Source organism: Notothenia rossii (genome assembly GCF_949606895.1).
Source record: "Notothenia rossii genome assembly, chromosome: 5".
NCBI lineage: Eukaryota > Metazoa > Chordata > Actinopteri > Perciformes > Nototheniidae > Notothenia > Notothenia rossii.
Genome location: NC_136903.1, coordinates 60,145,399 through 60,164,504, shown reverse-complemented (window position 1 = coordinate 60,164,504; position 19,106 = coordinate 60,145,399). Strand labels below are relative to the sequence as shown.

The following is a 19,106-nucleotide window of genomic DNA, read 5'->3' as shown; positions in this document are numbered from 1 at the left end:
CAATTTTTACAACATCCTTCGAGGGCCATACAAATGATTGAACTCAACGTCTGCTTAAAAAACTCAAATCACAGCCCATTCATTTCGCGTTTCTTTCATGCTGTGCAAAGAAAAAGCAACCTCTTAATCCAGATATTTGACCATGACCCGCGCATTCATGCACCGTGGCATGACCACCAAAACAGAAAGATATGGACACAAGATGTGTGCAAATGTATTTAGTTTCATATCCATGTGGACATGATTTAAGTGTGTGTGTGGGGGGGGGGGGGATCTAACCTCATCTACAGTAGGGGGGTTTGGGGGCATGCACCACTGTTACGTCCCAACTAGGGGAAGAGGAATGCAACACACACCAGTATGTAATTGGTATTAATTATAAGCGTTTATTTAAAATAGCTGGTAAACAAAATGGCAGGCATGCAGCCTGGAACAAACAAAAGGGCACAGGTTGACAAATAACCAAACAAAAGGAGGACTCTAAGAAAGTGAGTCTAAACTCATACCGGGAAACTAAATACTCACACACTAAATAAAGAAGGAAACAAAACCTCACTATAAAAGTGGTACAACTAGCAAAGGAAGGCTGTAAAAAAAAAACAGCTAGGACAACAGTCAAACAATACTAAACTAATCTAAGCATATCTAATCAAACTAATCTAAGCACATCTAATCACAACAATACTGCTAATCACAATAACACGGTCCACACAAGTTAACCCCCACAACGAAGAGTAAATAGCGAGAGGCATCTGTTCACTCAACAGAGCCTCCAGAATGATGATTGTCCCCAAGCTTTGTAGTAATCTCCAGCAGGTGTGCGCCGGCTGTGCGCTGCGATTGGAGTGCGTCTGGCCCGGTGTGCTCCAATCGCAATCTTCAGGGGCGGACCAGGAGATGGCAGCCAATGCCGGGAGGGCAACCGCACAGCTCATTTACATAGAACACACACAGCTGAAAACACTCAGACGACCAGGAAGGCAGCAGCCGTAACACACAAACCCACAGCTTTGTGAACCAAACACACTAACGAACTCCTAAGAACACACATTAACATCACAAACTCAATTAACAAAGCTACCTATCACAAAACCCAACCTGGACAGAGCATCGGCCAACACATTCTCTGAACCCTTTAATGACGGGTGTCTACTGTTGTAGTCCCGCACAATCAGAGCCCATTGCAGGAGACGCTGGTTGTGCTTGGACACGCTAGGGCAGAATATGAATGGATCGTAACATGTAAACATCACAATCGGCCAAAGGCTGGGTCCAACATAAATCTTGAAGTGTTGCAGAGCTAACACCAACACTAGGATCCGATAAACTACCTGACGCTCTCGGGTTACCGGGAGAGTCGGAAAGTCGGGAGGCTTGTCTGAGCCGGCGTGTCGCACTGGTCTCTCAGGGGTGGACTGGCCATCTGGCATACCGGGTATCGTCCCGGTGGGCCGTTGACCCAATGTGGGCCGGTCCACAATGTTTTTTTTCTTTTCTTTTTTTCCCCTCTAAATTCCCTCCAATTGGGCCGGCCAATTGGCTACAGGGGGCTAGCAGTGTGTTGCCAGCATCGACACATATTATTGGTCTATTGTTTGTCATTGTCAATCAATCATGGGCTGACAGGCTCAGAGAGCCCTGACAGTGCTGTCAATCACAACACAAACCAGGGTGGGGCGGGACCTCATGGCATGGGTGGGAGTCGCGGGACGGGCTGCTGCTGAGCTGAAAATGGATAAGCAGAAGAAACGCCCGGGGGGCGCTGAAAAACTGCGACTTAAAAAGCTGAAGTCTCTGGAGGTGGAGGCTGCTAAATATTCTAAATTGACGGACCTATTTGGTGCCGTGGTCACCGCCCCAGCAGGTGCTGCTGCGCCGGGAGACGAGCGAGTGGAGGCATACATGGTAAGTAACGTTAGCCTGGGGCTGGCTAGGCTACATTTTTGAGACTTGTCCAAAAAAAAGTAGAAAATGTTTTTACATTGAATGTGATGTGACCTAATTAACTGCATAGTCCTACTTGTGACAACATATTAGCCCAGAGTTGAAGGGCTGTGAATGTTGGTAGTTGTGGTTGATTTTGTTTAAATATGCCGAATTGTGATATGGGTTTTTATTGTTCAGATGATTTAGCTAGGCTAGCTAAGAGCTGCTAACGTCAGCGGTTTCTTGTAGCAATAGCAACAGTAAACGTTCACATGGACCAACGAGCTGTAAGTAGAGATGAAGCTGCAGAATCAAGCTGTATTGTAAATACAGATGAGATACTTTGAATTTTAGCACAAAATATAAGTAAACCTATAGGAAATAATTAGATTAATTTGCAATATTTGCCATTAAATGTATTGTAATCTTTCAATTCATTTATTGTTTACTGAGGTGATAACTATTTCATAATTTGTGTGTAACTTTAATTTCTGTGTAAATGTGTTACTTTTACTGTAGTTTTCAAATGGCTGTGTATAGTGCTGTCTTGAGCATTTTCAGGTTTTGTCACAAAGATCTTACTTTTTTGCATTGGAAAACACTAAGTGTCATAATGAAAACATGGCAAAGCCACTAGTGTTGTTACGCTCGCGAATGTTTCGTTCAATATGAACTAATCTTTTATCTTGTACATTATTCTGTGGTTTTGAGTTATTTCCCCATCCAATGATAAATGCTTTCCCTATGTCCAGCCCAGACAGGTTCAGGTAAAGTCCAGCTGGTCAGTTCAGGGAGAGAGCCAGACCAATTCAGGCAGCCCAAAGACTGCACCACCTGAGAGGGAAAAGGCTGTAGAGAGTGAGGAGTATGTCAGCCCAAAGACAGGATCACCTGAGAGGGAAAAGGCTGTAGAGAGTGAGGAGTATGTCAGCCCAAAGACAGGATCACCTGAGAGGGAAAAGGCTGGAGAGAGTGAGGAGTGTGTCAGCCCAAAGACAGGATCACCTGAGAGGGAAACAGCTGTTGAGAGCTATGAGTGTGCCAGTCAAATAACAGATTTTTTTTCACAACCTGATTAGAGAAATCTCCAGTCATTTTTAAATTACCATCCTCAGCAAAAAAGTAGCAATCCAGTGGTGCAGAAAGTGTTCTGTAGCAGAGACGGCACCAGTAGAAGGTGCCTGACGTACTGTCCAGAGCGTCACATGCTGTATTGTTTCATCTGCATGGCATTCGGTAAGAGAACTGATAGCAGTCTGTTCATCAGTGGAATGTCAGATTGGAGGCATATACACCAACGCACAGAGGAGCATGAGAGAAGCAGTGGACACAGAAACTTTGCTGAAGCTTACCTCTTGAAATCCACCAGTGCTGATATCAGCAGTGTGTTTGGTGGCAGTCAGATGTCGGCGCACAGAGAGCAGGTCAGAAAGAGACGGCAGGTTTTGGAGCGCATCATAGATATCATCAAGGTTCTGGGGAAGAGGGGGCTTGCATACAGGAGGTCAGAAAATGAGGCAGCATATACTCTGGAAGACCACACATGTGATCATGATAATTTCTTGGAACTCAAACTTCTACTGGGGAAGTATGATTTCTGTTTAAAAGAGCACCTGGACAGCTGCGTTGAGAACAGCAAAAAGTTGCATTTGTCTGGTGGCACGAGAGGCAGAGGTTCTCTTGTAACTTTACTCTCCAAAACCACAGTCAACTCAGTGATAGATGCAATTCACCATCTGATTAAAAAAAACATCTCCAGTGATATCAAGAAAGCAGGAATGTTTTCAGTGCAGCTGGAAACAACACAGGACATCACCTCTCAGGATCAATGCTCTATAAATATGAGGTATGTTACTGATGTTGTTCATGAGAGGCTTGTTGCAGTGCTGAAGTGCAGTTCATTCACTGGACAGGCCTTTGTCAACATGCTGTCAGAAGTTCTGGACAAAATGGGCCTCAGCAAGACCATGTGCATTGGAAATGCGACTGATGGGGCATCAAACATGCAAGGCCAATACAAAGGATTCTCCTCACTATTGTCTGCACAATCTCCAAACCAGGTGCATGTATGGTGCTACGCACATGTACTAAATCTGGTGCTTGCAAACACAACCCAGATTGTTATTGAGAGTGGGTCCCTGTTTACGCTCCTCAATGGCATTGCGGTATTCATCAAAGAGTCATATAAAAGGATGAATGTGTGGGAAGAGTCAGGCCGAAACAAGAGACGTAGACGCCTTGCTCCTATTGGCGAGACACGCTGGTGGGCCAAGCATGAGGCCCTGAAGAAGGTGTTTGGCTTCTTTGGAAAACCAAAAGATGGTCTGTACGTTGATGTGCTGTTGACATTATCAGCTATACAGAAACAGGCAACAGTGAAACCATGTATCCGTGTCATGGCCAGAGGATATGCAGTCATTGCTCAAGTATGAGACGATCTTGACGGCTCAAATCTTCCTCCGCATATTTGAACATACCTCTCCATTGTCTAAATACCTTCAGACGGCAGGATTGGACATCCTCTCTGCTCACAGAATGGTGGCATCGACACAGGATACGCTGAAAAGCTTGGGAAGAGATTTTGAATCTGTAAAAAAAGCAGCAGACACATTTGTCAACTGGACAAACACAGAAATCCAAGAGAGAGATGACACGGACATTGAAGTGGAGGCCACACTGCCACAAACGAGGAGGAGGATGAAGAAAGTCCTGCCTGGAGAGATGGCTCAGGATGAGACCCTGGATGATGCAGAAAAATCCTATGAGGTGAATGTGAATAACCGGATCATGGACACAGCAATTGAGGCCATTCATAGGCGCTTTTTAACACACGGCAATCTATATGCTGACTTGGCATGTCTGGATCCCAGAAACTTCCCTCAGCTCTGCACCAGTGCTCTTCCCCAGTCTGCCCTCCAAGACTTAAGCAAGTGCTTGCAAGGATTTGACAGCAGGGCAACCAAGGAAAATATGCAGGCCGAGTTGAAAAGCTTTGCACTCCAGTGGAACAGGCTGAAGGCATCCCCATTGGCAGAGTACAAAGCAAGAACAGTAGAAGATGGATCAGGTGGTGAGGAGGACAACACAGAAGAGGTTGAGATAACTCCCATAAGCTGTTGCTCCTGCAAAGAATGCCCTCTGTGCTGCTACCAGATACTTCGCCGTTTCAACATGCTAACAGATGCATACCCTGTCCTAGGCCTTGCTTATAAATACCTGCTTACATTATCCCTCACACAGGTGGCTTGTGAGCGCACATTTTCAATTTTGAAGTTTATTAAAAACAGACTCAGAAGCACCCTCTCATCTGATAAATTGGAGGCATTTATGTTGATGGCCACAGAGAAAGACATCCTCATGTCCTTGGACTCTTGACTCTGTGATAGACAGACTTGCAGAGAAGAGTGAGCTGCTTAAAAAGCTGCTCCACTGATAAGGCGAGAAATATTTAATATTATTGTTATTATCACACATCACACATTATGGATGTAGTAATTCATTATTTGTCATTTTAATGATGCTTTTCAGAAGTTGTATTGTGCTTATGTGTTGATCCTTAATGGTGTGATCATGTACACTAAATTAGTGTACATGAGTCGTTCTCCCTCTGTTCTATATGTGGACTTGTTCTCTCATTTGGGACCATTGTTAGAATTTGGTAAGTTTATCATGTATTTTTTTAATGTTGTATAAATTCATACTTCATAATTTTAAAAAAGTTTTGAAAGAAACGCACATCCCAAAAGTTTTCAACTCTAGGTGCAGGACAGAGGAAAACATTTTATTTATTTTTCAGACTTAATAATGTATCCAATTCTCTCTCAGGTTGATCACTTGACATGTGAGAGCTTGAGGAGTTGTTCCCCCTCCGTCCATGTTCGAGGACTTGCTCTCTCTCTGCCTCCACTCTCTACCTTCACTGCACCAAAGTTTGGCTGTTGAGTCTCCTCTAGTATGGTGAGTTTATCATTTTTTATGTTTTATGAAATCATACTTAATTTGTGATGATTAGAGACTTAATAATGTATCCGATTCCCTCTCAGGTTGACCACTTGACATGTGAGAGCTTGAGGAGTTGTTCCCCCTCCGTCCATTTTCAAGGATTTGCTCCCTTACTGCCTCCACTTCACCACTTTTTGAGAAGTCTATGATTTTTTGAGTATGTCATGTGTCTTATAATGTTATATGAATTCATACTTGATTTGTGATGATGAGAGACTTAATAATGTTTCCATGTCTCTTTTAGGTGGACCACCTATGACATATGACAGCCTAAGAAGTTGTTTTCCCTCTGTCCCCTTTTGAGGACCTGCTTTGTCTCCTCCATCATTCACTGGGCCACTTTTAGGTTCCGGAGCTTATTTCATGTGGTGAGAGGAATGCAATATGTGTATGTTTAAAGGTTATGTTTAAAGGTTTATGTGAAGAAATATACTATATGTGTGATAAAATGACAATTGGTAATTCATAAATGTCTCTTTATATTCTCTGCTACCATTATCTCCTGTCAAACAGGTTTTCCTGACCTGCTAGAAGTTCTTCTTGATGCTTGAGTCATAGATCATATCTGAGAGCTTCGTCTTGACTTTGTGAGTTTATTATGCAACTTGTTTTGTCTCAGATTGAAACAAAAGGTTTGATTATGATTATTTCCTAATTAACAGTTATGCAGGTAGGCCTTAGGGCTCTTTTGAGACTCAAGTCATCCTTCATGACGGATACATTTGTTCACTAAGTGTCACTACGTCACAAAAAGGCTACATGGCTACATATACAGGACTGTCTCAGAAAATTAGAATATTGTGATAAAGTTCTTTATTTTCTGTAATGCAATTAAAAAAAAAACAAAAATGTCATACATTCTGGATTCATTACAAATCAACTGAAATATTGCAAGCCTTTTATTATTTTAATATTGCTGATTATGGCATACAGCTTAAGAAAACTAAAATATCCTATCTCTAAATATTAGAATATCATGAAAAAGTATACTAGTAGGGTGTTCAACGAATCACTTGAATCGTCTAATTAACTCGAAACACCTGCAAGGGTTTCCTGAGCCTTGAAAAACACTCAGCTTGGTTCAGTAAACTAAATCACAAGTATGGGGAAGACTGCTGATCTGACTGCTGTCCAGAGGACCGTCATTGACACCCTCCATCAGGAGGGTAAGACACAAAAAGAAATTTCTCAAAGAGCAAGCTGTTCACAGAGTGCAGTTTCAAAGCACATCCACAAAAACTCTGTTGGAAGGGGGAAATGTGGCAGGAAACGCTGCACAACCAAGAGAGATGACCGCAGCCTTAACAGCATTGTGAAGAAGAGTCGCTTCCAGAATTTGGGGGAGCTTCAAAGACAGTGGACTGAAGCTGGAGTCCAGGTATCAAAAGTCACTGTTCACAGACGTGTCCGGGAAATGGGCTACAATAGCCGTATTCCCATGGTCAAGCAACTTCTGAACTCAAGACAACGGAAGAGGCGTCTGACTTGGGCTAAGGAAAAGAAGCACTGGACAGTTGCACAGTGGTCCAAAGTCCTCTTTTCAGACGAAAGCAAGTTTTGTATTTCATTTGGAAGTCAAGGCGCCAGAGTCTGGAGAAAGGCTGGAGAGGAGCAAAATCCAAGTTGCTTGAAATCCAGTGTGAAGTTCCCACAGTCAGCGATGGTTTGGGGAGCCATGTCAGCTGCTGGTGTTGGTCCACTGTGTTTCATCAAGCCCAGAGTAAATGCAGCTGTGTACCAAGAGATTTTAGAGCACTACATGCTTCCGTCTGCTGAAAAGCTCTATGGAGATGAGGAATTCATTTTCCAGCATGATCTGGCACCTGCCCACAGTGCCAAAACCACCAGTAACTGGTGTACTGACCATGGCATTACTGTCCTCGATTGGCCTGCAAATTCCCCTGACCTGAACCCCATAGAGAATATGTGGGGTATTGTGAAGAAGAAGCTGAAAGACACCAGACCCAACAATGCTAATGAGCTAAAGGCCGCTATTGAAGCATCCTGGGCATCCATAACACCTCAGCAATGCCACAGGCTGATTGCCTCCATGCCACGCCGCATTGATGCAGTAATCCGTGCAAAAGGATTCCCAACCAAGTACTGAGTGCATTAATGGACATTTTCAAATGTTTGATTGTGTTTTGCTGTTATAAATCTTTTTTTTTTACTTGGTCTGAGGAACTATTCTAATTTTTTGAGATAGGATTTTTGAGTTTTCTTAAGCTGTATGCCATAATCAGCAATATTAAAATAATAAAAGGCTTGCAATATTTCAGTTGATTTGTAATGAATCCAGAATGTATGACATTTTTGTTTTTTTAATTGCATTACAGAAAATAAAGAACTTTATCACAATATTCTAATTTTCTGAGACAGTCCTGTATTTGTCAGTACACAGATACTGAGTACAAGTTCTGTTTGCTGTTTCTTGCAGGTCACGAATTTGGTGAGGAGTGGAGCTGGTTGGCTGCGGACGAGGAAGTATAGAGCAATACATACTTGTGCACATACACGTATATGAGAATGCATATCTATTCAGACCTGTAACCCATGTCTTAGACTTTTCACACAGCTATGTATATATATATATATATATATTTCTTTTTTTTCAATTCTCTATTTATGGTTTCATAATGAGTGAGTGAGTTTCAGCTCTAATGCTGTAATATGTTTCTATTTAGATTATTTGTCAGGATATTTTTTTGTTATTATTGTCCGAGTCTGGTTTTAACTAATACTGGGCTTACACCAAAAGATTTTCACAATCACAGACTAAAAACTGAAAGGTTATCATAAGGGTTCTTCCCGTTAGTCTCATCCCACCCCTAGTCATGACATAACTTCTGTTGTGATTTGACACTATAATGAATAAAGATTGATTGATATAGCTGTCAATTTTAGTCCTTGAGTTCATAGTTAAGTGCTTTATTTGTTAACTGCTATCAAGGAATATGACTCTCCTTTGTAGTATGCATGAGAGAAGATGCCGCAAGTTTAGTGGACTTCTATGTAGTGTCCGCTGATAATGTAGTCGGCTGGTCTGGACAGAAAATGCCAGGGCTGAATTTTTGTCCCAGTCCACCCCTGGCTCATGACATCCTCACGAGGGGGAGCCACAATTTCTGGCTTCTCCTCAGACACTGCTTTATCTGAAGACACCGGCAGAATCACAGGATCAGACAATGGGACATCCGAAACACTTTTACTCGCCTGTGCACGTGTATGGGTGATCAGGCCAATACCGTTTGGCGGGGACATACTCTGCCGCTGTTATTTACGCTTCAGAGCTGCGCAATTGGCGATGACATGTCCAGGTTTGTGACAGTAAAAGCACTCCCTCTCCTCTCTGGTTACATTACACACATTCAACGGTTCAGTAGATGGTGTGGCTACCACACGGCAGGATCTGTCAGTAAAGACGGGGGAAAACAAAGATTTATGCGTTAACACATACTCATCGGCTAACACAGCAGCAGCAGAGAGGGTATTTACTTTTTGCACATTTAAGTAAAAAACAATGTGCTCAGGCAAACTTTTTTTAAACTCCTCCAACATGATCAATTCCCTCAGAGAAGAATAATCGGTAGCATTACATGAAGCAATCCACTTACCAAAACACATTCCCTTTCCCCTAGCGAACTCTACGTGCGTTTGATCAGGACTCTTCCTATAGTGTCTAAACTTTTGCCGGTAAGCTTCAGGAACTAATTCCTACACTCTGAGGATGGCAACCTTTACTGAGTCATACTGCAGGCTGTCCTCTAACGTGAGAGCCACAACTGCTTCCTGAGCTTTTCCATATCATTTGCACGTTACCATCAGAGCCCAAACTTCAACCGGCCACCGCAATGCTGTAGCAATGCGCTCGAAGGCACCAAAATAGGCATCTACCTCAGTCTCACAGAATGTTGGCACTAGCGAAATGTTGTTACTCACGTCAAAGGCAGGTGGAGGAGGTGGAGATGGCAAGTTTCTTCCGGCAGAGTCAAAAGCACCGGATGCGCGCAGTTGGGAGTCTAGCTCCATCTGCCGTATCCGGACTTCCTTATCTGCTTCGATTTTTTTAATTTCCTTATCGGTTTCGATTTTCTTTACCTCCAACTGAAAGTGCCTGTCTTGCTCCCTGTCTTTAGCTTCCAACTGAAGTTGCCTGTCTTTAGCTTCCAACTGAAGTTGCCTGTCTTTAGCTTCCAACTGAAGTCGGGCGAGGCGAGCTTTAAGTTTATTCCCTTCCCAGGAATCAGGACTACCAGGAGACGGTGGACTATAGCGAGGCGGTGCAGACGGTGCTTTACACTGCTCGCTCCCCTCGCTGTCACTACCCTCTCCTTTAGCACGGACATTTGGCACAGTGAGCTCAGCTTGTGCAGGCAGCACCAGAAAACCCCTTTCCACCAACTCATCCCCACCAGAGCCTTTAACTCTTTTTTAAATAATGGTTTTGCCACTGGGAGACCAAAATGTTGCGCTATCTCATATAAGTCGTCTCTACGACACTGAACTAACTGCTCATGAGAAGGACAGACCAAAAACGACTCCAAATCAAAAGTTGCCATACTCAGCTAAACTGCACACAACCTTAACAAATTGTTTTTTTTAGCTATAAAAACCACTTATAACCAGTGCTTGAATTGGAATAAAAAAGGTGCCAGTACTCTAAATCAGCAACAAGTATTTGGCACAAAGTCATAGTATATCCTATAATGCTGGTGGGTTTGTCTCTTTACTGTATATTTTAGAAAGGCTCACTGTACTTAAACAAAATGACTCAGGGTACATCTGAGATTAGAGGGGGTGCAGTGGTAAAGTGCTATTTTTATAAGTGGGGAGTGGACCTGACACCCTCTAGTCTAGGGGGGTCCGGGGGCATGCTCCCCCGGGAACATTTTTTTTAAAATATTGAAGTTAGATGCATCAATCTGGTGCACTTTGAGAGCAAAATTAAGAGATATATGGATACCTCTCAACATCCATAATGAAACAACTGTAAACAGATTTACTTTTTCTTTATGGATATAAAAGAAAGTAAAGCTTGACTCCTACTGGCTGGTTAAATGACTCCTCGTCCCTGAGGCCACTACCAGTTTTTTGTGCCATTTTGCTGGATTTATTTGTCAATAGCGTTGCTGCACAAAGTGATAGCCCTCTAGTTTAAATCTACTACCCAAAAAAAAACATATGGAGATGGGTTACTATTTAAAAAATTGGAAATCTATTTGGGAACAGTGGGGCAGGGCCTCAAATCCTATAGGGGGGTCCGGGGGCATGTTCCCCCGGTAAGATTTTTTTTTAAATGTTGGACTTAAATGCATCAATCTGGTGCATTTTGAGGGGGAAATAAAGAGACTACACCCATATGAAACAAAAATGTATACATTTAAATAATCATAACATCATAAGTACATGGCCATAACCAATAACATACAATATCCAATATGAAAAAACATTGAAACTTGTTTATTTATTTGTTTTTGGTTCATTTATAGTTGTGAGTGTGTCTGGGCTCCTGAATCGGCCTCTCCTGTCTCCCTCCTCTCCCCCCTGCTTCTCTTTGAGGCAACAGCAAAGACTAGTTTTAGCTCTCAACAAGTTTATCTTACCTTTTTTCACCTATACATTTTGTTTGTATTATTCATGCATATTTTACTAATCAATACCCCCTCAAATGGAAATATGTGTTTACATAAATGGTGACCGAACCGTTTGAGACCCACTGAGATAACTTAAACCAAGCTAACTATCTAAAGACTCAGAGAGTAATTTACCGCACCAGAGCTGTAGTTATCAGCCTCTCAGTCTGACAGCAAAGGACTCTCCCTCCACCTTGTTGTTGAAACAGCTCCTTATATCCGTTAGCGCAGCTAGCTAGCACCAGATGCTAACAACAATACACGTAACCGGTGCGCGCGCTTTCTCGCTCGCTCGCGCCACACATATACCAACACACACCCTCCTGAGCTTGAATGACACACAGAGACCAATCGAGGGCATTAGTATGATCTGTATGAAAGTGGCAATGTCGGCAGGCCATGTCATGTAGACAGCCAGTCACCCTCTGTGAGGTAGAGTCAGACCCACATTTGCGCTGCGTTGCGTTTACAATATATACGTATATTGCCGGCGGCTGAGTACCGGCATTTTACTGAAGAAGTGCCGGTACCACATGGGTAAAAATCAGAAGTGCCGGTACTGCGTACCGGGGAGTACCGGCCCAATTCAAGCACTGCTTATAACCCCAGGAATTTAGTTATATCCCAGATGAGCCCCCATGTATGTTACGTCCCAACTAGGGGAAGAGGAATGCAACACGCGTCGGGCCCGGTGTGCTCCAATCGCAATCTTCAGGGGCGGACCAGGAGATGGCAGCCAATGCCGGGAGGGCAACCGCACAGCTCATTTACATAGAACACACACAGCTGAAAACACTCAGACGACCAGGAAGGCAGAAGGTGTAACAACCACCAGGAAGATTTTTTTTAAATGTTGAAGTTAAAAGCATCAATCTGGTGCACTTTGAGAGCAACATGAAGAGATCTATGGACACATCTCTCAACACCCATATGAAACAGAACAGTAAGCAGATTTTTTTCTTTATGGATATTTTACAAATCACTTCCCTTTTAAACTGTATTCTTGTTTATTAATAACAACTTTTTTTTACTGTCATATTAGTATTGTATACCTGTTTAATTTATTCTCTTATTTTTCTATAACTATAATGATCATATAAAGATGTGCCTTTACCTCACTGGTTGGAGAAAAAGCTTCTTATATTCGTTAGCATAGCTAGCTAACCAGATGCTAATAACAACAACGTTATTGACTGTATGATCAGTATGACAGATGAACAGATCGCCACTGGGCTTTCAACTAAAGACACAGCCACGCAAAAACTGCGGCATGTGTACAGCTCCTTATGGGTATTGCAATTTGTGAAGTCCAGGCCCGGAGCCGCGTTCTGGTGCTCTCCGTTAGAACTACACTCCTGTCAGACGAGACATATACCACGTGATGACACGTTAGGCTCGTGTTGTGTTCAAGGACCCTGACCTTGGCCAGGAAAAACAAGCTTGTTTAATTCTTTTGCGGTCTAGATTTCTTGAAGTTTTTTCTTTTTTGCGTGTGTTTATAAATTACCTCGAGGGCCGTACCAAATGGTCTCACGGGCCGTATACGGCCCGGAGGCCGGAGGTTCCCCACCCCTGACTTAAACGCATCTCATCATTTGATACAAGAACTACATGTAGCGGGGGTGAATCATCTTGATTATAACCGCCTCACCTTTGGGAACGAGTATTTCTAACTCCTCCTCTTGTTGCTCTGCTGATCTTTTGGCTCTGGGGATAAGTGAAAGTCTCTGAAACACAGCTGGAGTCTTGTTAGTGATGTGGGCATTCTCTATGAGTGAACTAATGGTTCCATGTCTTACTTGATATTGTACTCCCCATCCAACCAGAAAGGTGCCAAGTGTACTGAGCACAATCAGCAATGCTATTCTGGCTCTTATCCTTAGGGGACCCCACAATTGGTTAGGCTTTGTTCTTTACATCATCTCTATTTTATCCCTGGTTGTGTCAGTTACAGAATTTAAATGATGAGTACAAAAATAACATACAAAAAATTGGACTCTTTTTCAGATGTAAAACAAAAAAAATTAGTTTTCACTTTAGTGTACAATCTATACAAATCTATAGACAATTTGTCTTTTGAGCTGTTTCTATCTTTATCTATCTTTATCTTATTTCTATTTATTGTTTTGTTCCAGCTCTGCCAAATCAGTCCTAACTCCCAATAATGTTCTGGAAGTTGCCAGTGAAGGGTGACAATGTGTGAGGTGGTGTCAATTTGCTCCTTTTTCTTTACCTTTAAACTGGAGCGCGTGTGAAGTTTGTTCCAACTTTTAACGCTTCCGTCCACCGGGGATGAGCCCACTGTCTTTTGTGAACTTTAACCCTCACCCATTCACCTGGCCGAACAGGAGTCTCTTCTGGTGTCTCGTCTGGTATCTCTGTAGTTTTCCTAGCCTGTGTAGACAAAACTTGCATAATATTACTCAGAGTTCTGACATATTCATCCACTTCTATTTGTCTAATATCTAAAACTAGACCACTCCCTCCTTGGAGAAGGCCCTAGCTTCGGCATACCTCTTGTTGTTATGAGACTTATTGTTAACTACCTGTTATTATTTATTAAATACAACATCACCGAATCAACATATCTGTATAATCATGACACTCCCTCCTTTGAGCATAACATGCTCAATTAATATTGCAATGATTACCCTATTATGAACAGGACATGTAAAACACATAACGTTGCATTAAATAAATATAACTTCTTCTTGTACCCACAAGGCCTACAAAAATATCGTATGATGTATGGCTTTCTGATGGCATAAATGCATATTCACAAAAAATCTGCAATTAGCACTTCTAATAGTTTACTTGTTTCAATAATGGCTTTTGTCATGGTGTTATGCATCATTGTTGCTACGAAAAAACAATACCTCTGGAGTCGCTAATGCGTCTCAATAATTCTAGGATTAGAGGATTGGTTGACACTGCTGAACTAACATATGATAAAATAATATTTCTCCAAACTGGAGGGAAAATATGAATTATTCTCACAGAGTGACCTGCATGAAGGGCTGGTGCTGCTCACTCAAAATGAGATATTGCCTTACGTACTACACTATAAATCAGTAAAGTTACTCAAGAATAAATAAATAAAGACTGATTCTTGAAACTGTTGTAAAAACCCTACAACTTCTTCCTTCAAGGTCTAAATCAGTGTTATGTTATTTAATCTGCGGCTCATGCCTTAAAACAGATACTTCAGACCGATTATAAAATTGTGTTTATGAGAAAAATGTAATCTGACTCCATAAATCACATAATTGTTTGATTAAAAACTACACTTCTGGCTAAGAATAAATGAAGTTCCCCTTTAAACACAGCCCCGGTCTTCTGACGGGGTCTATCTATGTACTGGCTGGAAAATGTTGGGCCAGTCTCTGTCGCTACGTCACAGTTCTCCCGCTAACAGTCACTCTCTAGTTCAGCTGGGTTCTTGTTGACTTCTTCACTGGTTTGAGACAAGCGACCCTATTGGAACACCTCCCTTTGTAGCCAGACTTCACCACAGCAGAATCGAGTTTCTGTTTTCAGGTCTGGACAGCTTCACGTCAGGTGTATCGCCGCCCCTTGCATATTTTGGGTGGAAATCCATCGTCTTGACCTCCCTAGCTGTGTCGACACAATAGTTTTCTGTATGGGGGAACAACATCACTTGTAATCTGTATCCTTCTCATAATTACAAAAATAGTCTGCTAAATGTTCTACTCTGCTACTTCTAATCTGTGGATGCTCTATGTGTAAATGCAATATTCTACTCACTATCTTTTAAATAACATTCAACCTCTCCCTCCTGTGGTGATATATGTGGCTCTATGTAGCTGGTTTTCTAAATATCCTTGTGCTGAAGATGCATCACCTGGTGGTCTGGCCCTCTGAACTTCCTTATTGTTGTGGTTGATACCAGGCTGTCAGTGGTATTTGGTTCATGTTTGGCGATGCTGTTCGTCTTTGACATCCCTGGGACCCCCTGCTTCTGTCGTCATCATGGAAACCTCCCCTGGGGTAAATGCATGGAGGGCCGTTGTTTGGTGCATTGTTCTGCGGACACTCTCTGGACCAATGTCCCATTTGGCTGCAATGGTAACATCTCTCAAACCGGAAACCTCTTCCTCCTTTTTGTCGGTTCTGCATCTGAATCTCTGGCACTACTCGAGGTTGAACTGTTTGAGGTGTCTGCCCTGCCTTCTCTGGTTCTTTGGCCATCTTTGATGGAGCTGCCATTTGCCTTGCCGCTTTCTTGTTTTTATTAGCTTCGGTATCTTTCTCAGCTATTTGTATTTTCAAGAGTCTCAGTTGTAATGCTACCATTTCTGTCTTTTGTGTTTCTCTTTGTCGTCGTCTTTCTTCTGTGATTTCTTCTAATCGTATGTTCTCTCCCATCAGGTGTTTTGATTTACTGGTTAGCATTCTTACTTCATACTTCAATTTTTTTAGATGTTTGTCTGTGGAGACTCCATTCAACTGCAAGACTTCTCCTATAAAACCAACATTCGGGGAGAGAGGAGGGACTTCGGCCAAGCTTAGATACAGCTTCGGAGTTTGGATAACTGGAGCCTCTTTGTTTTTTTCTGCTATGTCTTCCCTCACTGCCAGGTCTGCTACTTGGACCACATTTATGCTGTCTGCCAGTAGGCTGGCATATTCCAGGTGGAGTATCAGACTTGAAACTCTTATAAATCTTTCTTCAGCTTCCCTCCATGGTTAGCTGTTGTAAGCATTTTTCGTGCTCATAGTCGAGTACTGTTCTTCTATGGGCTTTTGTTGGTCCAGGTTGATCATCTGCTGGAATCAGTCCTCTTGTTTGCCACTGTTCCAACAGTTTCTCTATTTGGTTCCATCTCTTCTGTCTTTTACTTGGAAAGGTCAAAGCATCTGATCTGATTTTTACCCTTTCCTTGATATCTGCAGTTGAGCCTGGCTCTGCGTCTGGTCTCAACTTAGTTTCTTTCGGTGACATGCTCTCTTCCTATTCGAATGAAGTTATTAAGTTATCAAAGTACTAATCCTCCGACTAGCACCTTCGTTCCTGATAAATAATATCCTATGTCATCCGAACTTAACTTTAAATCTGGGTTTGTTTGTTTTTTGAGTTGCTCAAGGTTTTTTTTTTTTTTTTTTTTTTTTAAGTTATAGATTTTTTTTTTTTATTTAAAAGTTTTTTTTTAAATATTAATAAAGTAAATTAAAATATAAAAATTATGCAAATTTTATTATGAAATGTTAAAAATAAAAATTGTACAGTGTATGGTTTTGACTTTGAAAATTAGAAATCTGGTGAAAATCTACTGTGTACAGTACATACCGAAGTGCATGGAATTATGTAAATGTCATAACTTGTGTTAGCTTTTTGAATATTCTATAGTCTTATTTGAAAGAGTATTATTTAAAATTTCTTATCTTATAATTAGAAACCACTTGCAATTCTATCTTGGCGATCAAGCATGTTTATAGCACTTAAAATTAAACTTCAAAATGCTATTGAATTTTTCCTAAGAGGTGTTTCCTCTATCTGTGTAATAATTCTGTACTACCAGCAGAGTGCGCTGTTGTAATTTACAGTTCAATCCACTAGGGAGATTTTTGACCTCAATTCAACAAGAAAAAGTTTATTTTCCTTCTTAAAAATGGGAAGAAAATTACACTATGGTAAAACAACACAGCACATAACCGCCAAAACACATTTGCAAACAGGAATATTTAAACACTAGCAAAATTCCAAAATCAGATTGGGTTTTGATAAAAAAAACTGAGTACTTTCAATTAGCATTTCACGAAATGGCGACTGCCGTGTGGTTCATTGTGAACATGAGGGCAAGACAAGATGGCAACTGATTTTCCAACCTTTAACCTGAAGAACAAAGGGATTTCAAAACACACCTCGTGGCTCTCACAGCGGAGTTGAAATAATGGTGGGGTGATCTTTAGTCTAGAAAATTCAACACACAACAACACTGTAGTTTTAAAATAAAATTTCTATTTAGTTTACAATGATAAATGGGCCTCATACCCTTACGTCATAGCCCTCAACCCATGTACGTACATTTTTTGACTTTAAGAGCCAGTATGGTTATCTCTTCTGTTTTAACACGCTATTATGGGACAAAATGGGACGCTATCCAAACACAATCAGAAGAAAATATCGTCTATCTGACGCACGAATGTCGCTTTTTCTCGTCGTAATCCACACGCAATGTCTTGTTGAAAACAGAAAAAAGTAACCACTGAAAGCTTCAAACTCCTCAGGCCTTTTCCTCGGAAAAGGACTTTTTTAAAACAGCCTCACACTGTCGTTTAAAGACTCACTTCAATATCCTCAGTGGTGGTTCCACTGGGGCTTTGTCCTTGCCTCAAACAGTCCCTACTGTTTAATGGCCTAAAACCATTCACGTTAACTTAAAACGTAACAAGAGACACTCATTGAAGTGGTTGGCCTCATCACACAAAGGACTTTTTTTAAAACAGCCTCACACTGTTGTTAACACAAACCCTCACTCCAATAACCTCAGCTTCCAACTGTGGCTGTGTCTTTGCCTCAAGCAGTCCCAACTGCTTAATGGCCTAAAACCATTCACGTTAACTTAAAACGTAACAAGAGACACTTACTGAAGTGATTGGCCTCTAGCCGACATGTAATAACAGACAAACGAATAGCATGCAGGGTTAAATGTAAGAAAAAAGAAAGTGAACTCACCCTGCCTGTGACAAAGCAACGCCACGTGTTATAGGATACCAATGTTTATCAATTTAGGCTTGTTTTAACATTAATTTAGGCAGTCTTTCTCAGGAGTCCATCTTACCAGACAGACACACACTCCTATTGTTCACTATGTAATCTATTGAAGATTTTGAATAAACAGGTACTTCTTTACCTTTCTGTATGGGCCCGAGTGTATGTCTGCCAGCATTGTTCAAGCTCCTTTGAAAACTGCAACTGCTCTCCTGGTGGAACGAGATCACGTCAGGGTCACCAATTGTTAACTATGTACGTTATTCTCGCGTCCAGGAGAGAAGCTTTAAAAATGAGACTAAATGGAGTCTCTGAGAAGATTAAAATGGGATACTTTAATTTAAAAAAGGCGCGGTAGTGTTACAAGCAGAATATTGTTCAGGTGAGGAGAGAAAAGCTGCAGCTCCCTCTCGCAATGGCCGCCGTGAAGAAGAGACCCCACAAAGCTCCGTCACCTCTCTATACAGGACTGTCTCAGAAAATTAGAATATTGTGATAAAGTTCTTTATTTTCTGTAATGCAATTAAAAAAAACAAATGTCATACATTCTGGATTCATTACAAATCAACTGAAATATTGCAAGCCTTTTATTATTTTAATATTGCTGATTATGGCATACAGCTTAAGAAAACTCAAATATCCTATCTCTAAATATTAGAATATCATGAAAAAGTATACTAGTAGGGTGTTCAACGAATCACTTGAATCGTCTAATTAACTCGAAACACCTGCAAGGGTTTCCTGAGCCTTGAAAAACACTCAGCTTGGTTCAGTAAACTAAATCACAAGTATGGGGAAGACTGCTGATCTGA

At 41.5% G+C, this 19,106-nt stretch overlaps 1 protein-coding gene and 1 long non-coding RNA gene across 2 annotated transcripts; both read left to right on the top strand.

Moving 5' to 3' along the window:
* Positions 1 to 343: 343 nt before the first annotated feature.
* LOC307041425 (uncharacterized protein) lies at positions 344 to 3,748 on the top strand. Its single transcript, XM_079684828.1, has 2 exons — positions 344 to 1,905; positions 2,679 to 3,748. Exons 1-2 carry the CDS (start codon positions 1,687 to 1,689, stop codon positions 3,003 to 3,005), a joined length of 546 nt encoding a protein of 181 aa, XP_079540954.1. The 5' UTR covers positions 344 to 1,686; the 3' UTR covers positions 3,006 to 3,748.
* Positions 3,749 to 3,834: 86 nt separating this feature from the next.
* Positions 3,835 to 9,597, top strand: LOC307041426. The gene is made up of 6 exons (XR_013808765.1): positions 3,835 to 5,584; positions 5,752 to 5,883; positions 5,970 to 6,085; positions 6,173 to 6,296; positions 6,442 to 6,515; positions 8,366 to 9,597. It is a non-coding gene; the product is annotated as an uncharacterized lncRNA (long non-coding RNA).
* Positions 9,598 to 19,106: the final 9,509 nt, after the last annotated feature.